A 20,317-nucleotide genomic window follows, 5' to 3' on the forward strand; every position below is an offset into this window, starting at 1 on the left:
ATAGGGAGCTAGAAATAACAATCAAGATTAGCACTCAGTACAGATGCTAACTCAGCAGCACAAACGCCCCATGACGCAAGGAACAGTGAAAAATTCTACATGAGGCAAGAAGGTGAATAAGGTGATTTGGCCAAGGCCATTCAGGGACTCGGTGGCAGAGTCTCTAATATAATATAGTCTAATATAGAGATAATTACCTTGCACTTAAGTCTCTTTCCATTAGTAGCTCTCAGAATACTTTACAAAGAAGGGCAGGATAGTTATTCCAATTTTTCAGATAAGGAAACTGAGGCACAGAGCGGAGAAGTGACTTGCCCAAGGACACCCAGCAAGCCAGTGACTATAAGAACTTATATGTTTGAGCTCGGCTGCCTAGGCTACATTGTCTCACTTTAAAGGCCCATCCCAACCCAACGATTCATTCTGGAACCCTAATAATACATAGTATTTTCCACATTCAGAGCGCTGCACAGACATGGGTGGGTCTGTACTATAGTATCTCCAACTCTAAGGGTTCAAAAATCATGAGTCAGGTTCCTAAAAATTGTGATTCTTTTTAAAAGAAATCTAACAAACATGGGCTTCTTTTCTTTGCCTCCTGAGCCTTTAGGTGCCCTCGGGTCAGATTGTGATTCCAAGCTCTTCCCTGCAACCACCAGGGCTAAAAAACAATGAAAACAGAGATTCTCACCTGATTGCATGCCTCTGGGAGCTGGAGCTTTAAGTAAAACATCAAATATTGTAAGAGTTGGCAATGCTAGTAGTATTAGGCCGGTTTTATAGTGGGGAAACTGAGGCATGGGGAAGCAAAGGGACTTGGCAAGACCACAGTGTGTGTCAGTGGCAGAGCCAGGTTGAGAACTCAGGACTTAATTCCTAGTCCTTCCAATGACTTGGTCTGATTGCAGAGGCTGGTAGGAACTAGAGGAGATGCATTTTGTTAGAACTATATAGTCCATATGTAAAATCATTAATGAGATTTTGTCAGTCTCTGTGGCTCTCTGCTAGTTCTTGGGATTGCAGAGCGCCTTCTGGTGGCTAATGTGACACCTGAAAATTCTTAGCTGTTTTTTTAAAAAACCCAGTTAATTTTACTATATGTAGTGTAATGTGCAGTAATTTTACTGGTAGATAGGAATTTAGCACAGAGAGCTGCATGTTCAAATTCCATTTGGGATTCCCTCTGGATTCTTGGATGGGCATTTATTTTGTTTTCTCTTAGTGTGATCTAAGTGAATCTGTGAACTACAATCAATTTGTTAAACCAAAAAAATAAGTTGCAAGACTTGATCCAGAACATCGAATGTGTCGAAAATAATAAAGTCAAGGCAGCAAAATTGTCCATCGGGGGAAAGGATTACTGAATAAATGGCCATGCTTAATGGGACACAGTAAGAGCACTCTCTCCCTTGCTCACAAATAAGAAACTAGTTATTGAGAGCCCCTAAAATAAACTGTTACTCTGCTTGACCTTAGCCACAAGGATATCACCCTCGCACCTTTTTATACAGCTGCCCTTTTCTACATTGGCTTCTGATGCGCATGTTAAAAGGATGCTGACATCTCAGGGAGACTCACTAAATAAAGACATCTGCTTATGTATTTATATTTCTCCTATGATGCCTCAACACACCGCTGTGTCACTTCACCTCTCACCCCCCTTGTTAACCTTTCCCCTTTCATTGTCTCTTGCTTGGGGCTCATCACCTACATAAGGCCCCAATATACAGCAAAGCTCCTCTTTAAGCACATGAAAAGTTCCTTTGAAGTCAATGGTTAAAGTTAAGCACGTACGTAAGTGCCCTACTTCATCAGGTCCTAAGCCCGTAACTCTAAATCTTGCAGGGAGCAATATATAAATATATATCCTCCAGGGAGTGGGGGTGCATGTGTGTATAAATATTATACGTTACTCTCTTCAAAAACAGCTCAACCATTCTGTCTCAGTCATTCACTAAAATAAATTCAACTTTGGGCAGAGACCAAGCCTGGGAAATTTCTTAGTGAGTGAAAATGGGAGGTTAGGAATGGAAACTGTTATGTGACCTTAACTAGAGTTGTGGGTTCTGAATAGCCGATGATCACATGCACCCTTGTATGAATGCCCTGTGGATAAGAAAATATTGTCACTCTCTTGGCATTTCTCGCCTGCTCTCGTACTACGCACCTATCACTCGTCAGGAATGCTGTGAAATATAGCCATCTCTTGCTCTTTTGCTTTGGGCACAACCTGGCTTCCCTCAGCTCCAATCCCCACTCGGAGGCAGCTGCCAGAGTAGTTAAATGGCAGATGGATCGCTTTGCAAAGCTTTCCAGTAGAGATCACAGCAAAGCATTCTGGCTTTGCTCTGACCTGCTTCACTTCATGTTCGTCTCTGCAAGGTGCACTCTTCTCCTTTTGCTCAAGCACCTGCAGTGGAACTGGCATTTAGCGTTTAGCACTAACGGGTTTTGAAGTGAAAGTTCTTGTTCCGTGACCCGTTGCCTTTATCCAGCCCACCACTGTGCATTGGAGCTGCTCTTCTTCACGAGTGATCCCTTCCTGAAAATGAACATGAAACAGGCTCCCTAAAGAACAAGCATGTTCGTCCGGGTATTTTTCATGTTGGAGTCTGGTTTCCAGCCAGGAGGCATTTCTGCTGTGAGTTACTGTTCCATGTTAACTCACTACAGGGATTCAGGACAGATGCTTCTCCCACTTCTCATTGCAAACACAGGGAGCTTGAGTTTTCTTCAGTATCTCTTAGCCAGCAGTGTGTAGCAGGGTTTGCCTAAGGATTGCTCTGCTTCACTGCAATGTTGAAAACCATTCATTCAGTGGGATGTTTCCCAGCTCTGTCACTGACCTGCTGTGTGACTTTGGGCAGATCACCTCACCTTCCCTGTGCCTCGGTTTCTCCTTATGTGCAAAGGGGGGTAATGATACTTCCTATCACTCCTCCCTTCCCCTCTGTACAGTGCTTGGAGAGTTCTAATGAAAAGCATGACTGACGCTCTAGGTTTTATTATAATTAACTAGAGCTGGTCAGGAATTTTTTGATGACCTTTTTTGGTTGGGAAATGCTGATTTGTTGAAACCAAAACTTGTGGGAAAGGACTGATTTTTTTTTTAAATAAATTTTTCATTTTGAAAAAAAATTAGAAAAAAGTTTCAAAGAGATCTCATGTTGACATTTTCTAAGCAGTAAAGACCCCTGTTTATTTCTGTTTGAAATGAATTTTGGTTTGACATTTAATGGGGGTGAGGGGGTTAATTAAGATCTTGAAATCAAAATATAGGAATCAAATATTTATTTATTTACTTTTTTTTATTTATTGGATTGTCAGTTACTGAACATTGTCCAGATTATGACTTTTCGTCCTGATTTGGGATAGGAAATCTCAAAAGTTTTCCTGGGATGGGAAAACTAATTCCTGCCCAGCTCTGTATAGGAGTCAAATGCTGAAAAAGAGACACTCCCCCAGTTGGTTAACCATGGGGCCCAACAGGTGACTATCACCTGGGAAAACAGAACACTGGCTGGAGTGAGTGCAGCTGTCCCAAAGACCAGGAGAGCTGCATTTCCAAGGCAGCATTGTGTCCACCACTGCTCATGCCTGTTACTGAGGCAGGGAGGTGATGACACACTGCAGCTGAGCCCAAGCTGGGAGAGAAGAGCCCACACAGAGACAACCAAAGGAAGGAGGCTGAAGCAAGACATACCAGGCCAGTCCTGGGGCCTGTTGCAGTCAGTGGGAGTTTTGCCACAAATTACAGTGGGGCCAAGATTTGACCCACAATCTCTCTGCTGCTGAAAACAGATCACAGCCTACTTGGAAGAGTAGTTTTCCATTAGCAGGTTAGCAGGGCCTAGGGGTCCCTCATGCCCTCCACAGCCACATAAGGCTGATGTCAAAGCAAGAGGCAAACACTGGAAAAGGCCTAACAAGTGGGGATAGATAGGCCAAGCCACAGGATTCAAGATTTTAAAACACCCTCCTTTCCATACTGTACCCCCTTCCCCCCAAGTTTGGGACAGGATATTGGGTCAGGCCTATCTCTACTAATAAGTAGCTCCTGCTCCTTGATAGCATTAAGGGCTCTTTGTTGCTGGTGGGTGAGATGGAAGTGTTCTTAATGAGTGGGGTCATTAAAGATCACAGAGGAAGGGGGTGACTGGAAAACTTTAACGTGGGTTATTCCACTCCCCTAAATCTGGATACAGTATTCTTCAGCTCCTGTCTCAAACTGTTGTGCATTGTGGCTTGCTCTGTTGAACCTCTGTCATGGTCCACCTATCTTAGGTACTTATATGGCCCCCATCACTGTAGGTATCTGTAATGTATTTGTCCTCACAGCACCCCCGTGAAGTATGGCAGAGCTGTTATCCCTATCATACCCCTGGGAAACCGAGGCACAGAGAGACTAAGTGGCCCACCCAAGGTCACACATGAAACTGAACATTTGTCTCACAAATTTGAGGTGATCACTTACCCAGTGGACTGTCTTTCCACTTCACTTCCATGCCAGGTGCAGAATAGCTGTACGTAGGGGCTGTGCTTTGGGAACCCTCAGATGAGTTACATTTTATTTTAAAGGATAATACCGTACAGGCAGTCCCTGGGCTCATGACACAATTGGCCTGAAAATCACGTCTGAAGTCGAAACGTTGTAACTCGATTTTCCCACAGGAACAATGTTGGCTTGAGCGTCGCAAAGTCGAAAGCAACATCAGAAAGTCCAAACAGGATTTCCATTTAGAAACGTCGTAAATACTGTTCGTCCTAACTCGAACATCGTAAAGTCGAGGACTGTCTGTAGTATATTGTTAGTACATGGCGGGCATTAAGATGGGATCCTCTGAAGAGGAACACAGAGAGAGCTTGCTTTTAGGGTAAACTTTAAGGGAAGTAAAAAACACAGTTACCTTTGGGGGAAGGGGGGTAACTGCAATTAACCTGGAGGTGAAAGATAATTTAATGTTTTAGCATAAGATACTTTAAAAGTCCATTCTTTTAGCAGACACTTTAATCCCACAGTGCCCTCTAGTGCTGAACGTTCAGAGTGACGTTTTCCAGTGTTCAGTTTTACCAGTCTCTCTAGTGCTTTATCAGCTCGCCTAACACATTCTTGTTCGTTCCCTGTGTTAGAAAATGGATCTCCTTTCTCACATGCTGATGTCTTGCTCCCTCGGATCTCTGTCTCTGTCCCTTTCTTGGTCACTGCAGTCCCAAACCAAGCTCTGATTCAAGTGGGCCGGCTTACATACCCCTGGAGTCTGACACAACTGAAACTGGGACTTGTCACTGTGCAGGAAAACAGCATGAGGCCAAACGCAGTCCTTCCTCAGCCCAAACTCCCACTGACTTCAATGACCCCATTGCCAGAGGATTAAGGATTTCAGGGTTTGGCCTCTCGTGACATGCCACGTGTGACTTACCCCAGTGATCCCGCATGGGCAGCAAACAGCAGCCTTTGAAAGTTCATAGCGCTCCAGAGAGTGCAAAACACTTTGTGAAAATCAGCGGCTACAATTCGTGGTTACAAAGAAAGGACTGACACCCTGCTGGCTCTGGAGAACAGGTCAGACCCCAATCAGAGCTGGCTTAGCCTGCCTTCTGGGCTCCAGCCCAACACCACGTGTATTTCATTCTAAGCTGTAGAAAGCTACATGTCGCCTGCCTTGGTGATGGCCCTGGAACTTGGTGGAAAAGCTCATCTGCTGACCCAGGATTACCCTCGATCCACATACACAATGCCCACTGGGAGTACTGGGAATTTAGTCTTGGCTTTAGTGTGGCTGTTAGGACACTGATGTCTGTGGGAGTCCGTCACCCTCTAAGCCGTTCTATTGCCCTGTGTGACCTTATCTCAGGAAGAGAGCAATTTCTGTAACTGCTGTAACAATAATATGGGGACGTGTTTGCCTGAGAGCATTGTGCTTCCCAAGAGCAAATCATCTGTGTGCGCTCGCTGGGCAAGGGCCCAAAGAGTGCATGTTAGATAAGGTCTCATTCATATGCTGAGGATCACGTTAAGCCCAGGGGTGCAAGTAAGTTAGAGGACCTCCCAGTACGCTGGAGTCCTGAGCAGGGGGCGTGGCCTCAACCAGAAGAGGCGTGGCCTCGACCGGAAGAGGCAGGGCCTTAAATCCCCGGGCCCTTTAAATCTAGATTTAAAGGGCCAGGGCTCCAGCTGCGGTAGTGGCGGCTGGGAGCCTGGGGCCCTTTAAATCACCCCCGAGCTACCAGCTGCAGAGGCGGGGCTCGGGGGCAATTTAATGGGCCCAGGGCTCCCGCTGCCACTGCCGCAGCAGAGCCCCAGACCCTTTAAATCACTGGGGAGCCCTGGGGCTTCCCGGCTGCCACCGCTACCCAGGGGCTCTGGACTCTGGGTGCTGATTTCCAAGAGCCATCTCCATTGGCTTCAGTGGTGCTGTGCCAATTTTCAGCAGATGAAATTCTGACCCTGTGTTTGCTCAGACGTGCCTGTTCTGCCCCCCACCCTCCCTTGCAGCCCTGCGCACTTGAGAGCAAGGAGGCAGGGATTTTGAGACTCACTTCTGCTCATTGCAGAGGGCTACCTACGCCTAGTGCTTAACCATAGGTGATAGGGGGCTTATTCCGTCACCCACTTACGTCTCTGGTCCTTCTCGCATGAACAGAGAGCAACAATACCCGAAGTCCAAAGGTGCAAACAATTCAATGTTTATTGGGGTGAACTTCCAGCAAGCATGATTCCAGTTTCTTTCCTTAGTGTCCCCCTTCCCAGTTCCGACACCACAGAGCCTTACCTGTGTCCCTGTTCCCATTCCTGCCCTTAGCTAAACATGATTCCAATTTCCCCACCCCCATTCCCTCTTCCCATTCCCCCCCCCCCCCCCCCACACACACACACACACTTCCTGGTTGACTGCAGACTACACAGTAAAACTGGAGTTCTGCTTAGCTATATCATTTTCCTGAAATTTAACTAACCAATCCTAACATATTGTAACATGATTATTTAACCAGTTATATCCCACCACCTTAATTAGTTTACACCCAGCAAAATTAATTATACAGCAGACAGGAACAATCACAGAACCAGACAGAGATTATACAGACAGACAATAGGGAAATGGGGATTACAGTGACAGAACAACACAGAAATGAGGATTTCACATCCCAGCTATTGATAAGTGAGTTCTTGCCAGACAGGATGCTATCAAACTAAGTTTCCTTTTACATCTTCTAGGCACTTCCCTTTCTCTGGAGGCGACAGGCATTATCAGGACAGGATTGTACTCCTCACAGCCCAATAGCACCTTATTTCAATGTGACTAGTTTGGAATGTGAGGATGTGACCATTTGCTTCCCAGTTTACGGCTGCCTCTGCTGCTTAGCCAAAGGCCTGAGCCTAAGCACAGGGCCTCAGACTGTCACAGTAAGAGAAGGCCCTTACACTGGCAGACAGTGATTTTGATTCTTTCTTTTATAGCTCTATAGCTAGCTAAGTGATAAGAATACACCTAAATTCTAGAGTACAGGCCTTTACAGACAGGCCTGAATATCTATATCCTAACAAGAGGCGCCCCCGTGTGTACCCTCTGCTCATACATATACTAGAGTGCAATAGGCTTGCACATGGTGTGCTGTGCAAGGACTTCCAGGATCCAGGCCTTATCGTGTGCCTACAGGTATTTAGCAATAACTAAGGCTACGTTTTAGTCACGGGTATTTTTAGTAAAAGTCATGGACAGGTCATGGGCAGTAAACGAAAATTCACAGCCCGTGACATGTCCATGACTTCTACTATATGTACCATGACCCCTGACTAAAACTTGGGCCGGGGGCCTGTGGGTGCTCTGGAGGGGGTAGCAGTCTGGGGGCGACACGGGTGCTGGGGGGTAGCCCGGGACCCCCGCTGGTGCTGGAGGGTATGGGTGAGTGGCAGCAAGCTGCCCAGGACCTGGCGCTGCGGGGGGGGCTTGGAACCCCCGCTGGCACTGCGGGAGTGGGGGGCTGGCAGTGCTGGCAGGCTCCTTACCTGGCTCTGACCGGCATGTCCCTGCAGCTCCTAGGGAGAGGGAAGGCCAGGGGGGCTCCAGGCACTGCTCCCACCACAAGCATCAGCTCCACAGCTCCCATTGGCTGGGAACCGCAGCCAATGGGAGCTGCGGGGACAGTGCCTGCAAGAAGGGACAGCGCACAGAGCCCCCTGGCTCCTCCACCTAGGAGCTGCAGGGACATGCTGGCCTCTTCCGGGAAGGCCCCCCCACAGATAAGCACCACCCTACACCCCAACCCCCTAACCCAGCCCTGAGGCCCCTCCCACACCCAAATTGCTGCTGGCCCAGGGGCTGCCCGAGTTTTCGGGCACCCCCTGAGCCAGCCACACTGGCCACTGCAAAAGTCACGGAGGTCACAGAAAGTCACAGAATCCGTGACTTCCATGACCTCCGTGATGGACACACAGCCTTAGCAATAACATATATGGGGCTAATTTGCAATGGATCCCCCAGTCAACAAAAGTCTGACTTTGCACACACACACAATTATTATTACTCTCTAGCACTATTATTATGATTAATATTACATAGTGGCATATAAACAAATTATTAGTGCATAACTCTGTGCATACCCACACACATATAGCAGATCCTTGCTCATTCCCATGTTGCCTGGCAAAGCACCTGTGAATTAGTGAACCTTGTGAACTATCAAAAAAAGTGTTCAAACATGCTGATAAAGCCTGAATGCTGCATTTCAAAAAGTGTGCTCCTTTCCTTTTCTTTTGTCAGTTGTAGTTTGGTTTGAATGCTGGGAGAGTTTGAGTAAGTGTACTGCGGTGTATTTGATAAAAGTACCAGTGTCTCTGTCACTTGCGGCTTTTGCTGTACTGCAGATAGATGGAGGAGATCCTGCCAGCTTTAGTGTAGAGTCTCAGGTTAGTGAGGTTATCCTGCACGTTCACTGTGCCATATGCCTGAGTCTGAAATGTGGCAGATGGCAGCGTGGGATCATATCTAGCAATCTCCAGCACACAGTCTGAAGTGGGGACTGAATATGATTTATCTTAGCTCAAGATCAGCATTTCCCATTACGCTGAGTTCAGCCATGCTCTGTAGGCTGCGACTTACTCTTTCTCAGTAGGTCTATTTGCAATGTTACCTTTGACTCTCAAAGTGTGTCAAGACAATATTACAAGTTAATCCTCTTAGATAACTAGTAACATCAAGAAGTGTTTTCCCTTTAAAAACCATCCACCTTGTTAAGAGCACCAGGCTAGCATGGTGCTTTGGACAAATCCAGCCCTAATACTGCCCATCACCTCTTGCTGTATCTGGAGACGCTCCCTTCCCCTCTGACCCCCGTCCATCCATGTCACTGCCACCCATAAACAAATCCACTAGCCCCACAGTGCTCCAGGGGCCAGCAGAGAGTTGATCTGCTTATTTTTAGAAACCTCTGCGGTCTTCATCCAGCCTCTCCCTCCCCCATAGCACCAGCTTCCTTCATGCATTTTTACACTGATGGCAAGAGACCCTTCTCCTCTGCAGCTCCCACCCCCTGCAACAGTCTTCCCTGGACCCCATTTCTCTGAGGGAGATCCCACCCCCTCAGTGTCTGAGCCATGAAGTGTGACCATAGTGTCTGAGCACCTGACAGACATTAGTGAACGTACCCTTTCCTCACCAATGTGAAGTAAAGGAGGAGTATCCTCATTTTACAGAGGGGGAAGAGAGGCACAAAGAGATTAAGGCTTGGATTGTCAAAGGATGCCAAGTGATTTAGGAGCACAAGTCCCATCACCCTTCCATAGGATTTAGGCACACACCGGGCCTTTGAAATTCCTACCATAAATGACTTTCCCAAGGTCACACCCATAGTTTGCACTCGAGAGGGGAATCGAATCCCGATCATCCAGCCTAGTGCTTTAACCACAAGGCCACCATCTCTCCCTCGCATCATTTACAAAAATCTCCTCAGAAACCCGCTCTTTTCTCCCGGCCTCTCCCTTTCTCTCTCCCCTTATTGGTCTTGATTTCGGTGCCGGTATCGGTGAGCTCCGTTTGCATGCGAGACGCTGGAGGGGATAATGGTTGCTCCGTGGCATCAGTTATTAAAGCCAAGCCGTGCTCTTGAAGGAGCTAACACATGCACAGAACTAAGGCAAAGTTATTTCTGGCCAGGCAAACTCTTCCTTGCTGCCCAGCCAGGCTTTCATTAGGGCACGTGGCTTTGTTTCAGTAGACTTGGTGTTCCGTCACGGGTATTAAAAGGCCACTGCTTTTCTCCAGCTCCTCTCTCTGCCCCCAGCTGTGCAGGTCATTTCTCTGATTGCTGAGAATTGCGCTAGGAGAAAATGCTTCGGGCTGAAATCTTGTTTCGGGTTAAAGGGCTGGGAGGCTGTGGTTAACCAGTGCGTTACCAATCCGCCGAGATGTCAGGACAGCGGCAGACAGCTTCTCTGGATGGCTTCGCAGAGGGGACAAGGGATGCGTCCCACTGCCAAACTGAAGTGTGAGTTCGATATACAGAGTGCAGGCAGAGGCAGGGTGGTGGGGGGAGAAATGTCCCAGCTGGGACTCAGATAGCTCCTTGCAGGCCCCACAGCCCCCAGGGGGGAATGAGCCCCATTCAGCTCCTCTGATGTCAAGACAACACCCCCTTCACCCACCCCCAGGAACACTGTGATGCTGGGGCACCTCAGTGGAGTGGCAGGGTGGGAGCTGCAACTGTAAGGGAGTATTTCAACAGCTGAAAAGGCACATTTACACCATATATTATAGCAGCTCAGTATGTCAGGGATAGGCTGGCCCCAGGCGCTGAAAGTATCCAGGCCTGTCTGGTAAATGGATGGTATTTAACCTGGCTGGACACAGGTGAGGATTTCCCTGGTGGAATCTGCCCTGGGAGAAGAGTTGTGTCTGCAGTAACTTGTGCTCGTAGCAAGGCATCCTGAGAAGTGACCCTACCAGTTGAGACCTGGGCACATCTGGCCACTAAGCTGTTTGCTGCACTTGCTGTGAAAATCAGGGTCCAGACACCGCAACAGAAGAACAGGGGGTCTGAACTCCAAAGAATAAGCAATTGAATTAACTGATTGTATACAATGTTGTTGTGCATAAAAGTATATCGAGTAAGGTCTCTTATGAAAGCTTGTAATGTTCTGAACTTGATGGTCATTTCGAGGTATGTATACAAACTGCCATCACGAGTTCATGTATTTGTCTGTATGTATAAAACTGTACCGTACTCCTAATTTGTGCTACAACATTCAGCTCCACCTCCTGACGGGGAAGTGGGCAGTCGGCCAGGGAGGGGCTGACTCCCCAACCAGATGAGACTAGCTCCAAGCACCTAGGAGAAGACAAATGGTGGGCCATTACAGTGAATGGGAAGACACTGAGACACCCTGGCTATCAAGTCAAGAGGGAACTTCTCCTGCTCTCAGTGACCATGCGAGAGAGAGACAGAGAGAGAACTGCAAACCCTTTTAAGAGAGAAGGGTTTTGAAGTGAAATCTAGTCAGAAACTGAGGGACAACATCTAGGCTGGAAGCTGTCTGGGAAACACTGATCGCCCTTGCAGTTAGGAGGTATGCTGGTGTAACCCACACACTTTCAGGGTGTGGTATTCTGTCCCATCTAGTGGCACCAAGACCACTTAGAAAGAGAGTTAATGAGTCTGCTCTACAGCCTTAGCTAACAGGCAGTTGGCTTTTAGCTCATGTGGTAGAGGCTCGTGCACTAAGCTCCAGAGGTCCCTGGTTTGATCCTGCCCACCAACAACCAGCGTCTGTCAGCATTACACTGGGACACTGTTCAAAGGTAATAGGTACCTTGTATTACAACAGGGGTTTCATCTAATTTAAAGTGTAAAGCCTGAGGTTCCATTATGATGTTTATTTTCTGTGTAACTTGAATATGTTTGCTTTCCCTCATGATTTCATCTTTGGCTCTGGGGGTTTTCTGCTTAAGGAGCTTTTTTTTCATTTTTACCCCAAGCAGGTCTCTGTATGCAAACTGTATGGAGTGTGCATGTCCGAGCAGGCTGGGGGCTGGTTTCATACTTTTGGGGGGGTGACAAACCAGAAGGGAAAAGTCAGAGTATCTGTTAGTTAAGAACTCGGCGCGGACAGGTTTGGGGAGACTCGGGACTGGAAGGGCTTGGGTTCACCAGCAAAGTGTAACTAGGCTGACGAAGCCAGGATAAGACTTTGTGATTGTGGAGGGGCTACTGGTGTCAGGGCTGTGAACCAAAGATATCCAGCATAAAGGCACCCAAGATTACAGAGCAGGAGGTGAGAGAAACCCTTCCTGGTCTGGGTGGTCCCCAAAATGTCTCACAAACCATCGCTTCAGGTGTATAGAAATCCTTCCTGGCATTCAGCCTCAGCCATCCCTCTCCTCTGAGGAGCTGGGGCAGCACAGAGAGCATTATGGGGGAGCCCTTGTGTTCAAAGCTTGTGTCCAACCGGCATGACATCTCCATGCTCTACAACAGTGTTTCTCAAACTGGAGGTCCCGACCCAAAAGGGGGTCGCAAGGCTATTGTAGGGGGATCGGGAGATCACCCCAATGTTGCTGGGGGGGGGGTAAAGGGGATACAGCAGCTGCCACTCGCTGGCCACCCTGCTCTGAAGGAAGCACGACCAACAGCAGCACTGCAGACGTAAGGGTGGCAATACCATGAGTATGCACCTATGAGTATGTACCGTAATTTGCTATCACTTGCGGGGGGTCACAGCCTGAAATATTTTCAAAGAGCGGTCCAGCGAAAAAAAGTTTGAGAACCCCTGCTCTACAGTATTCTTTGGAAGCAAATCTTGACTTGATGTCAGTAGAGCCTGGATTTGGCCCAATGTGTGATGAACGATCTGTGCCTAGTGTTTAATTTCCCTGTGTTGTTTTCTGCTTCTTTGCAGGGATCCTGTTTACAATGCTGGTATTTGGACCAGCCTGTGGATTTATCTTGGGCTCCTTCTGTACCAAAATCTATGTGGACGCTGTCTTCATTGACACAAGTAAGGCGAATTGTTTCTGAGTTGCTGTCTATGAGCATTAATGATGTATTGTGGGATAAGATGTTGAGATTCACTCAAAAAAGCCCCCTCTCATTGAGTTTCTTTGGCTCATGAGCATAACAAGGCAGGAGGAGATCCTTTTTAGAGAGACTCAGCTTCTGGGTGGGATTCAAAGTCTTTCACCTCGATTCCAGTGGAGAAGCGGTTGGAAGCGGCTGGAAGTTGTTCCCATCTGGGATGGTTTGGAATCTTATGATAAATGAGGCTGAGGGGATCACAGCCCCGTTCTTAGTAGACTGACATTGCATCGAGATGCCACCATCACAGCTGGTTTCTAGCTAGCTCCCATGCATGCACCCTCCACCGAGGGACTGGGGACAGTATAGGCCATGGAGAACGAACTCCCCATTTTGCCACTACAGGAAGTCTTTGCAGCCCAGCGTAGAGGCATATCAAAAAGGAAGCTTCTAGTGCTATCTGTGCGCTATCTCTCTTGCTGATAGTTGCTATGTGACTCTCCTCTCTGAGCCCTACTCTTTAGTTTTTCACAGTTAATGATATTCTAAATGTCACTCTCTCTTGATCTGTCTTTCTGTCTCCTCTTCTATTATTAGAGATATTATTCCTTTTGTCAGTAGAGTCCAGTTACACTGTACATTAGCCCAGCACACCTCTGAAAGGGGAAGAGGAAAGAAACAATAGGGTGATAGATAATAAAAATGTTCATGGTCCAAGACAAGGAATTATTATTTAGACCCTTACCTGTAAAGACTTAAGCACACATTTAATTTTATACCTGGGAGTCATTCCATTGAAGCCAATGCAATAACTTCAGTCAATGGGCCTACTTGTGAGTGGAAAGCAAGCTCATAAATAAGACTTTTTAGAACTGAACTTTTAAAGTGACCTTGATAGAACCTTGGTATTAATTATGGGGGTAAAGCTCTCACAAAAGCAAATAATAATTCCTGCCAAGATGCTGCTAAAACTTAGCAACAGAAAAATGTCTTAATCAGAGTGGTTAAAAATATTTTTAAATTAGGTGACGTTTTTCATGAAAAATGTTTGTGGATTTGAAAATTTCCAAATTTTTGATGAAATGATTCAAAATGAAAATTTTTCCATTTGGTTTGTTCTTTTTTGCCATTGGAAAACGGGATGGGGTTATGAACAGGGGAGGAAAAGCCTGAAAAATACAAATCAGAAATTTCCAAGTTCACTTGAAATGATCGCTTTTCATTTGAATCATTTCATCAAAAAATTGCACTGAGGTTTCGAATGAAATGAAAATGTTCCATTCTGTTTGAAACTTTTTTATTGGAAAAGAATTCCCATTTTTGTGACAAAGCCTACCAGTAATAATGCTCTCACTTTATTCCATTAGCCAAAGATAAAACTTCAGGGACTCTGAGTTGTTATCCCCATGTGACCAATGGGGAAAAGGAGGCACTGTGATGGGTCATTTGCCCTGGGTTTCCCTGTAAGACAGAATTGGGGAGGAGACCAAGGAGTCTTGATTCCCCACTTTCCCGCCATTCCACAAACTCAGACTATTAGGAAAGTCAGGAGCTGGTCTCTGACAGAGGCTGGATCCTAGTTAGATCAGTAGTCTGATCCATGTGGCAGCTCTTATGTGTGAGTGTCAAAACGTTTTCAAGTAACTTCTATTCCTGCTTAAATTTTTGTAGGTGGATGGGTACATTATTGTTCAAGAAGCAGAACCCTTTGTTCATTGCCAATGTTATCCCTTTGCCAGCAGAGGGAGCTATAAACCAACCGATCCTCTCCTCTGCTTTCCTGACTGCTTGGTTAGTTTACAAAGCTGGAGCTTCTCCCTTTTGTAGAACTTTTCTCCGCCTTGTTCAAAGGCCTTTGCCTATGTCTCCCCTCCAACAGGCTCTATCAGCGTCTCTCATCTTTCTTCAGGGGTGTTGTCCCCTTTGGGAACGTGCTGCACTTCTGTGATATCGCAACACATCACAACACCATAAATACAGTATTTTCTACGTCCCATGAGGCTGCCTTGCAGGGCTTGGAACAGGCCTCTGCAAATTGGCTCAAAGGTGCAGAGCAGCCACTGTATCTTGTTCTATCATACACAAGGGGCATGTACAAATTCATCTGAAAACCAGACACTCACTGGCTTTCTTTGTGCTGCTTGCCCACCTGTAAATATAACTTACTGGGCAGTGCCTCTGACTACCCAGCATCCCTGCCAGGGGGCTCCTTGTTCAAACTTTGAGTGGGCCCATTTAATCCACTGATTTCAGTGGAGTTAAACCAATGATGAATTTGGCCCTATAATAATAATACCTAGCTTTTACATCAGTAGATCTCAAAGCACTTTACAAAGGAGGTCAGTAGCCTCAGCTCCATTTTACAGATGGGGAAACTGAGGCACAGAGAAGGGGAAGTGGCTTGCTCAGGGTCACCCAGCAGGCCAGCGGAAGACCCAGGAATTAGAACCTAGGTTAGCTGAGTCCCAGTTCAGTGCTCTGCCCACTAAGACACACTTCCTCATAGACAGTGTAGGCCTCCTTTAACCATGCACACATCAGACTACTGAGTCTAAACCACTCCAGAGCGTACATGGTCACATTTACTGCTGAACAATAAAATCAAATGTGGTCTGTTCCTAGTACCACTATGGCACTGCTAACAAGGGCATTGGACCATGAACTTTGGGAAACGCAGCGGGATTGGATGGGATGGCTCAGTCGATGATCAGGGGCATAGAGAACTTTCTAGGTCTGGCCTGGGTGGTTGGTGACGGCCTGTTATTGTCAGCTGAGGGTTGTTCAGAGGTCTGCTAGGTGGAAACCAAACTGGCGGCCTGAGTCTATTTTCAGATGGATGAGGATGTCCACGCCCCAGCTGGACCTGCAGTCTCAGCGCAGAGGCCAGGAAAGGAATGTTCCAGGAGACTGAACTGCGCTCTTATCCCCAGGCCAGTTCTCAGGCACAGGGACAGAGCAGTGAGGGGGAAAGATTGTGGCTCCACGGCCCATACTGCACCTGTCTGGGGAATATACAGAAGGCCTGGCTGTCAATCTGGCACCATTCCCGGGAGCTAAAGAAATGCATCTCAGAGGGGGGGAAATAACGGGCACGAATTCAATCCCTCAAAAATGAAAATATATTCGAGCTATACAGTATTTTCCCCTGGGACTGAAGCGTCTCCTTCCCTCTCCGCTTGAGAGACAACTTGATTACTTCACGTCAGACACAGCTTTTCAGATTGACTATAACGCAAAACACACAGAGGAGATTGTTATTCGAGCCGCACACGCACGCAAACCCCCACCAAGAATGAGCTCCCAGGAGCGAAAGCACACATTGGCCTTGCTTTCCCAGTGGATCTCTTCAGAGGACACAATGTTATGCTTTCCATCTGAAAGAGAAGTTCTCATCTGCCACAGATTTTATCCCCCAGAATGACTCTCATGATTTACAGATGGGCTTTTTTCTGTGTGCTGATTGATTGCCGGGGGTAGGGGGGGTTACAGACCAGGAGCCAAGACATCCCATCCTGGTCTAGTAATCGCACTCAGGAAACGGGTTGCAGCCATGGCCTTCAATGAAGCCGGACCTATTGCTGACTTGGAATAACGGGAAACTGAGGAGCAAGGCAAAAAGGCTCCCACGCTCGCTTAGCAGAGTGTGCTCATCATTCCCCTGCACTCAGCTGGACGGCCACGCTAAGCACATTCAGAGTGAGTCAGGTATGGGGTGGTCTCATACGCTCACCAGAGCAAGAAGCTCTCCAGGGAGGCTGTCCCACCAAGGCACCAACGGATGTGGGTGGCTGAGGGGCCTGCTCAGAGTAACGCATTCCAGGGGCTCAGAAGTTACTGGGTGATGTCCAGCCCAGCCTCACTAATTCACATAGGCACTTGGGAGACTGAGTGCCAGGTACTGAATTTGGGCAGTGAGTGAGCGAATGCCAGAGGGGAGCAAAACCAGTGCATCACTAAATGTGCTTTATTCATCCATTTAATTATGATTTGTTACGAGAGCACAGAGGAGCTCCATCTGAGATCAGCCCTATTGTGCTAGGAGCTGTACAAACACAGTGAGAGCCAGTCCCTGCCATGAAGAGCTTACACTCTAAATAGACGAAACAGGCAGGAGATGGGAGGGGAAACAGAGCCACGAGGAGATGAAGTAAGTTGGCCAAGATCCCTCAGTAGGTCAGTGACAGAGCCTCAGAAACGGTACCCAGATCTCCTGACTCTCAGCCCAGGGCTCTATCTATTGGACTATGCTACCCCTCATCTTTTACCAATTGCCCTTCAATTTTCATTGCTCATGATGGTACCTAGATTCACAGATTTTTTTAAAGGCCAGAAGGGACCATTGTGATCATCATCAACACAGGCCTGAGAACTTCCCCCAAAGTAATTTCCAGAGCAGATCTTTTAGAAAAACATCCAATCTTGATTTAAAAATTGTCAGTGATGGAGAATCCACCATGCCCCTTGGTAAATTGTCCCAATATTTAATTACTCTGACCTTTAAAAATTGACGCCTTATTTCCAGTCTGAATTTGTCTAGCTTCAACTTCCAGCCACTGGATCGTATTAGACCTTTCTCTGCTACATGGGAGAGCCCACATCAGTAAGTGCATGAGAGTGTAGGTTGTAACACGAGAACTGATTGAACCAATTGCTCAGGAAGTCTTTTGCTGAGAGCTGGGGACCAAACAAGTTTGGTGTGGGTGACAGGGTGTGCAGTGGAGTGGGGTTCACAGCCTGATCATAATGACCAGCAGGAGCAGCGGAATTGGGGGGCAGAGAGGGATAGAACGCCCGCAATGGAAATCTTGGGGGAATGATGTATGGTCCCCCCTCCCAAAGTTTTCTGCCCCCACAATATCTCGCTGAGGTGAGAGGGGAACCCGGCTATCTTTCTACCTCTGCAATGCATGTGTTGTGAGGGTGGGACCAGGAGGAGGGCCTGGAGCAACCCTCTCGGCACACAAGATCAGGCTGGCTGTTGGGGAGCAGGTAGGGTCAGCGCTCCTCTCCATGCCCTGCAGCCACCAGGTTTCCTGTGGAGACACCTGGCCAGAGGGAGGGATGGGAGCATGGGTGGCAGCTGCTGGGGAGGGGTGGGGGACAGGGGACCAGCACCAGGGCAAGGGGGATTGGCACACAGGATGCTGGAGGGGAAGCACAGAGTGCTGGGCACCAGCTGCAAAGGAACTGCCTTAGGAATGGCAATAGGAACTGTCTTCTGAGCCTGAAGCCAGCCCCTCTCCTCCCCTCCTTTCCCCCCACAGCCAAGACTCTCCCTCCTATCCCTCTCAGTGAGCCACCACCCCACCGCTACCAGCGACAGGTCTTTTCACTCAAGGAAGAATGAGGTAACTTTTGGGAATGCAAAAGTGCAGGGGAGGTTCCTTCCCAGTTGCCTTTCGTGGTGTTTCCTTTCTTTTCCCTCCTGTGGGGGAGCAAAGTCCCCCTTGTGTGCCTCCAAGACTTGGGGTCCATCGCTTTGTACTCTTGTGCAGGACACACGTGAAATCTGAAAGTGATCGTGACCCTACAATGAAAACTCTGCTGAGCAGGGAGCTTGTTTCCTGTGTGTTTGGGCAGCACCCAGCGCCTACAAATAACAGTAGCATAAGCAGGGGCGTGTAATTGGGGAGGGGTGAGTGATCTTGGGGCAGTGTCATGGAGCAGATCACTGTTTGGATCCCATTGCCACTAATAGATAACAGTCACTTCAACTAGCTGTTTTGAGTCTGCAAGCTTGTGTCACGCAGAAACGCCAAGGGGCCTTTCTGAGTTTCAGAAGCATTCAGCCTTCAATCGTGTGATCCAGATCCCTCCATCCCTCCTCATCAGTAATAATATTAACTCACAGTTCTATGACCTAGAAGTCCCAATCAGGATCAAGACCCCATTCTGCTAGGTTTTGTACAAGCCAAAGTGCCAGGTTCCTTGCCCCAAGCAGTTTCTTTCTGTGTCTGTTTTATACCTAGATTGCTACTCAGTGGGGATATCCTGGGGTTGACTTTAGCCCTCTGGGTCTTTAACCCTTTGTGTCTCTCTCCTTCCATTGGAATCACTGATGTGTGGCTTTGCCGTTGCAGGTAAACTGGATATCACCCCCGATGACCCTCGGTGGATCGGCGCGTGGTGGGCAGGCTTCTTGCTGTGTGGTGCCTTACTTTTCTTCTCGTCCCTCTTGATGTTTGGATTCCCGCAGTCCCTGTCCCCCAGGGTGGAGCATGCAGTGGAGAGCGAGCAAGCCATGCTCCCCGAACGGGACTACGAAAGGCCCAAGCCAAGCAATGGGATCCTGCGGCACTCACTCGAAGGGGAGGACGGTGCCTCCTGCCTCCAGCAGCTGAGAGGTGACAAACTCCCCTGCAACTCATTGCGTTTCTACGGCAGGTTCATAGCTCATTAGATTCATAATTTGGCTCTGATTTTGGATACCCCACCTGCCCACCCACCCACCCCACAAAAACCCTGTTGGAATTTCTTTCCCGCACTTTTACTTATCCCTGATAGTGCACTCATTTTAGTGGGAGACATTGTTCCACTTAAAAGGCTTTGGTTTAAGCTACAAGATGTAGAAATCCAGAGAAAGCCATTAGGGTTCATCAAAAATGGGGCTAAGGGAGGGACGGGGGAGAATGGAGGGAATAAAACAGTGAACGACAGAAGTTCTCCAAGACACTTCTTGAGTTCCTACTCTCTAGAACCTCACCGTCTTGTAGCTTGGCTATGCCTGCGGCTCGCACAGTGAGGACAGGAAGAAAGCAAGTATGACTGATTCAAAGAGGTTTGGAGCTGCCTTTTGATGGAGCCATGGCAGGGCCAACAGAACCGCATGCTCCTGAGTGTAAAGCAGTAAATGCTGGGCACCGACACAGCAAAATACCAGAGCACAGAATAGGGTTAGGAGGGAGCCTTTAGAAAGGGCAAGGCCAGAGAACAGTCTGAGTATCAACAGAACCCTTGTTAGGGCATAAAACAGCCAACACGTGTCAGAATAGAATAATCTGGGCCAGATCCTCAGTTGGTGGAAATCAGCATAACTCCAAGGAGGTCAAATTACACCAGATGAAGTGTGTTTATGTGTGTTTGTACACACCATGTACATCTGTAGTATTACAGAATTCTTTAGGTGAGAGGACAGCTCTACTAGGGCATCTGGTCAGCCCCCACTTGCTGTCATCACAGCAGAGGGTTGGTTTCCTTATCCCTTAAAGCTTCCTGATAAACAAGGGCCAAACCATTTAATCCTGTCCAACCCTTACCGACTTAATTGGGGCGTGCGTGGTGCGAATGCAGGGAGGGGAGAAAGGAAGCT

The 20,317-nt window shown here is 47.7% G+C and overlaps 1 protein-coding gene across 1 annotated transcript in view; it reads left to right on the forward strand.

Annotated features, from left to right (window-relative positions):
* Positions 1–20,317, forward strand: part of SLCO3A1 (solute carrier organic anion transporter family member 3A1) — a 207,348-nt gene that overhangs the window by 147,106 nt on the left and 39,925 nt on the right. The window contains exons 3-4 of the mRNA XM_077828187.1: positions 12,893–12,991; positions 19,089–19,352. Coding sequence (XP_077684313.1) covers positions 12,893–12,991; positions 19,089–19,352 — 363 coding nt within the window. The remainder of the gene's footprint in view (positions 1–12,892; positions 12,992–19,088; positions 19,353–20,317) is intronic.

Source organism: Eretmochelys imbricata, chromosome 10 (assembly GCF_965152235.1).
Source record: "Eretmochelys imbricata isolate rEreImb1 chromosome 10, rEreImb1.hap1, whole genome shotgun sequence".
NCBI classification, from domain to species: Eukaryota; Metazoa; Chordata; order Testudines; family Cheloniidae; genus Eretmochelys; species Eretmochelys imbricata.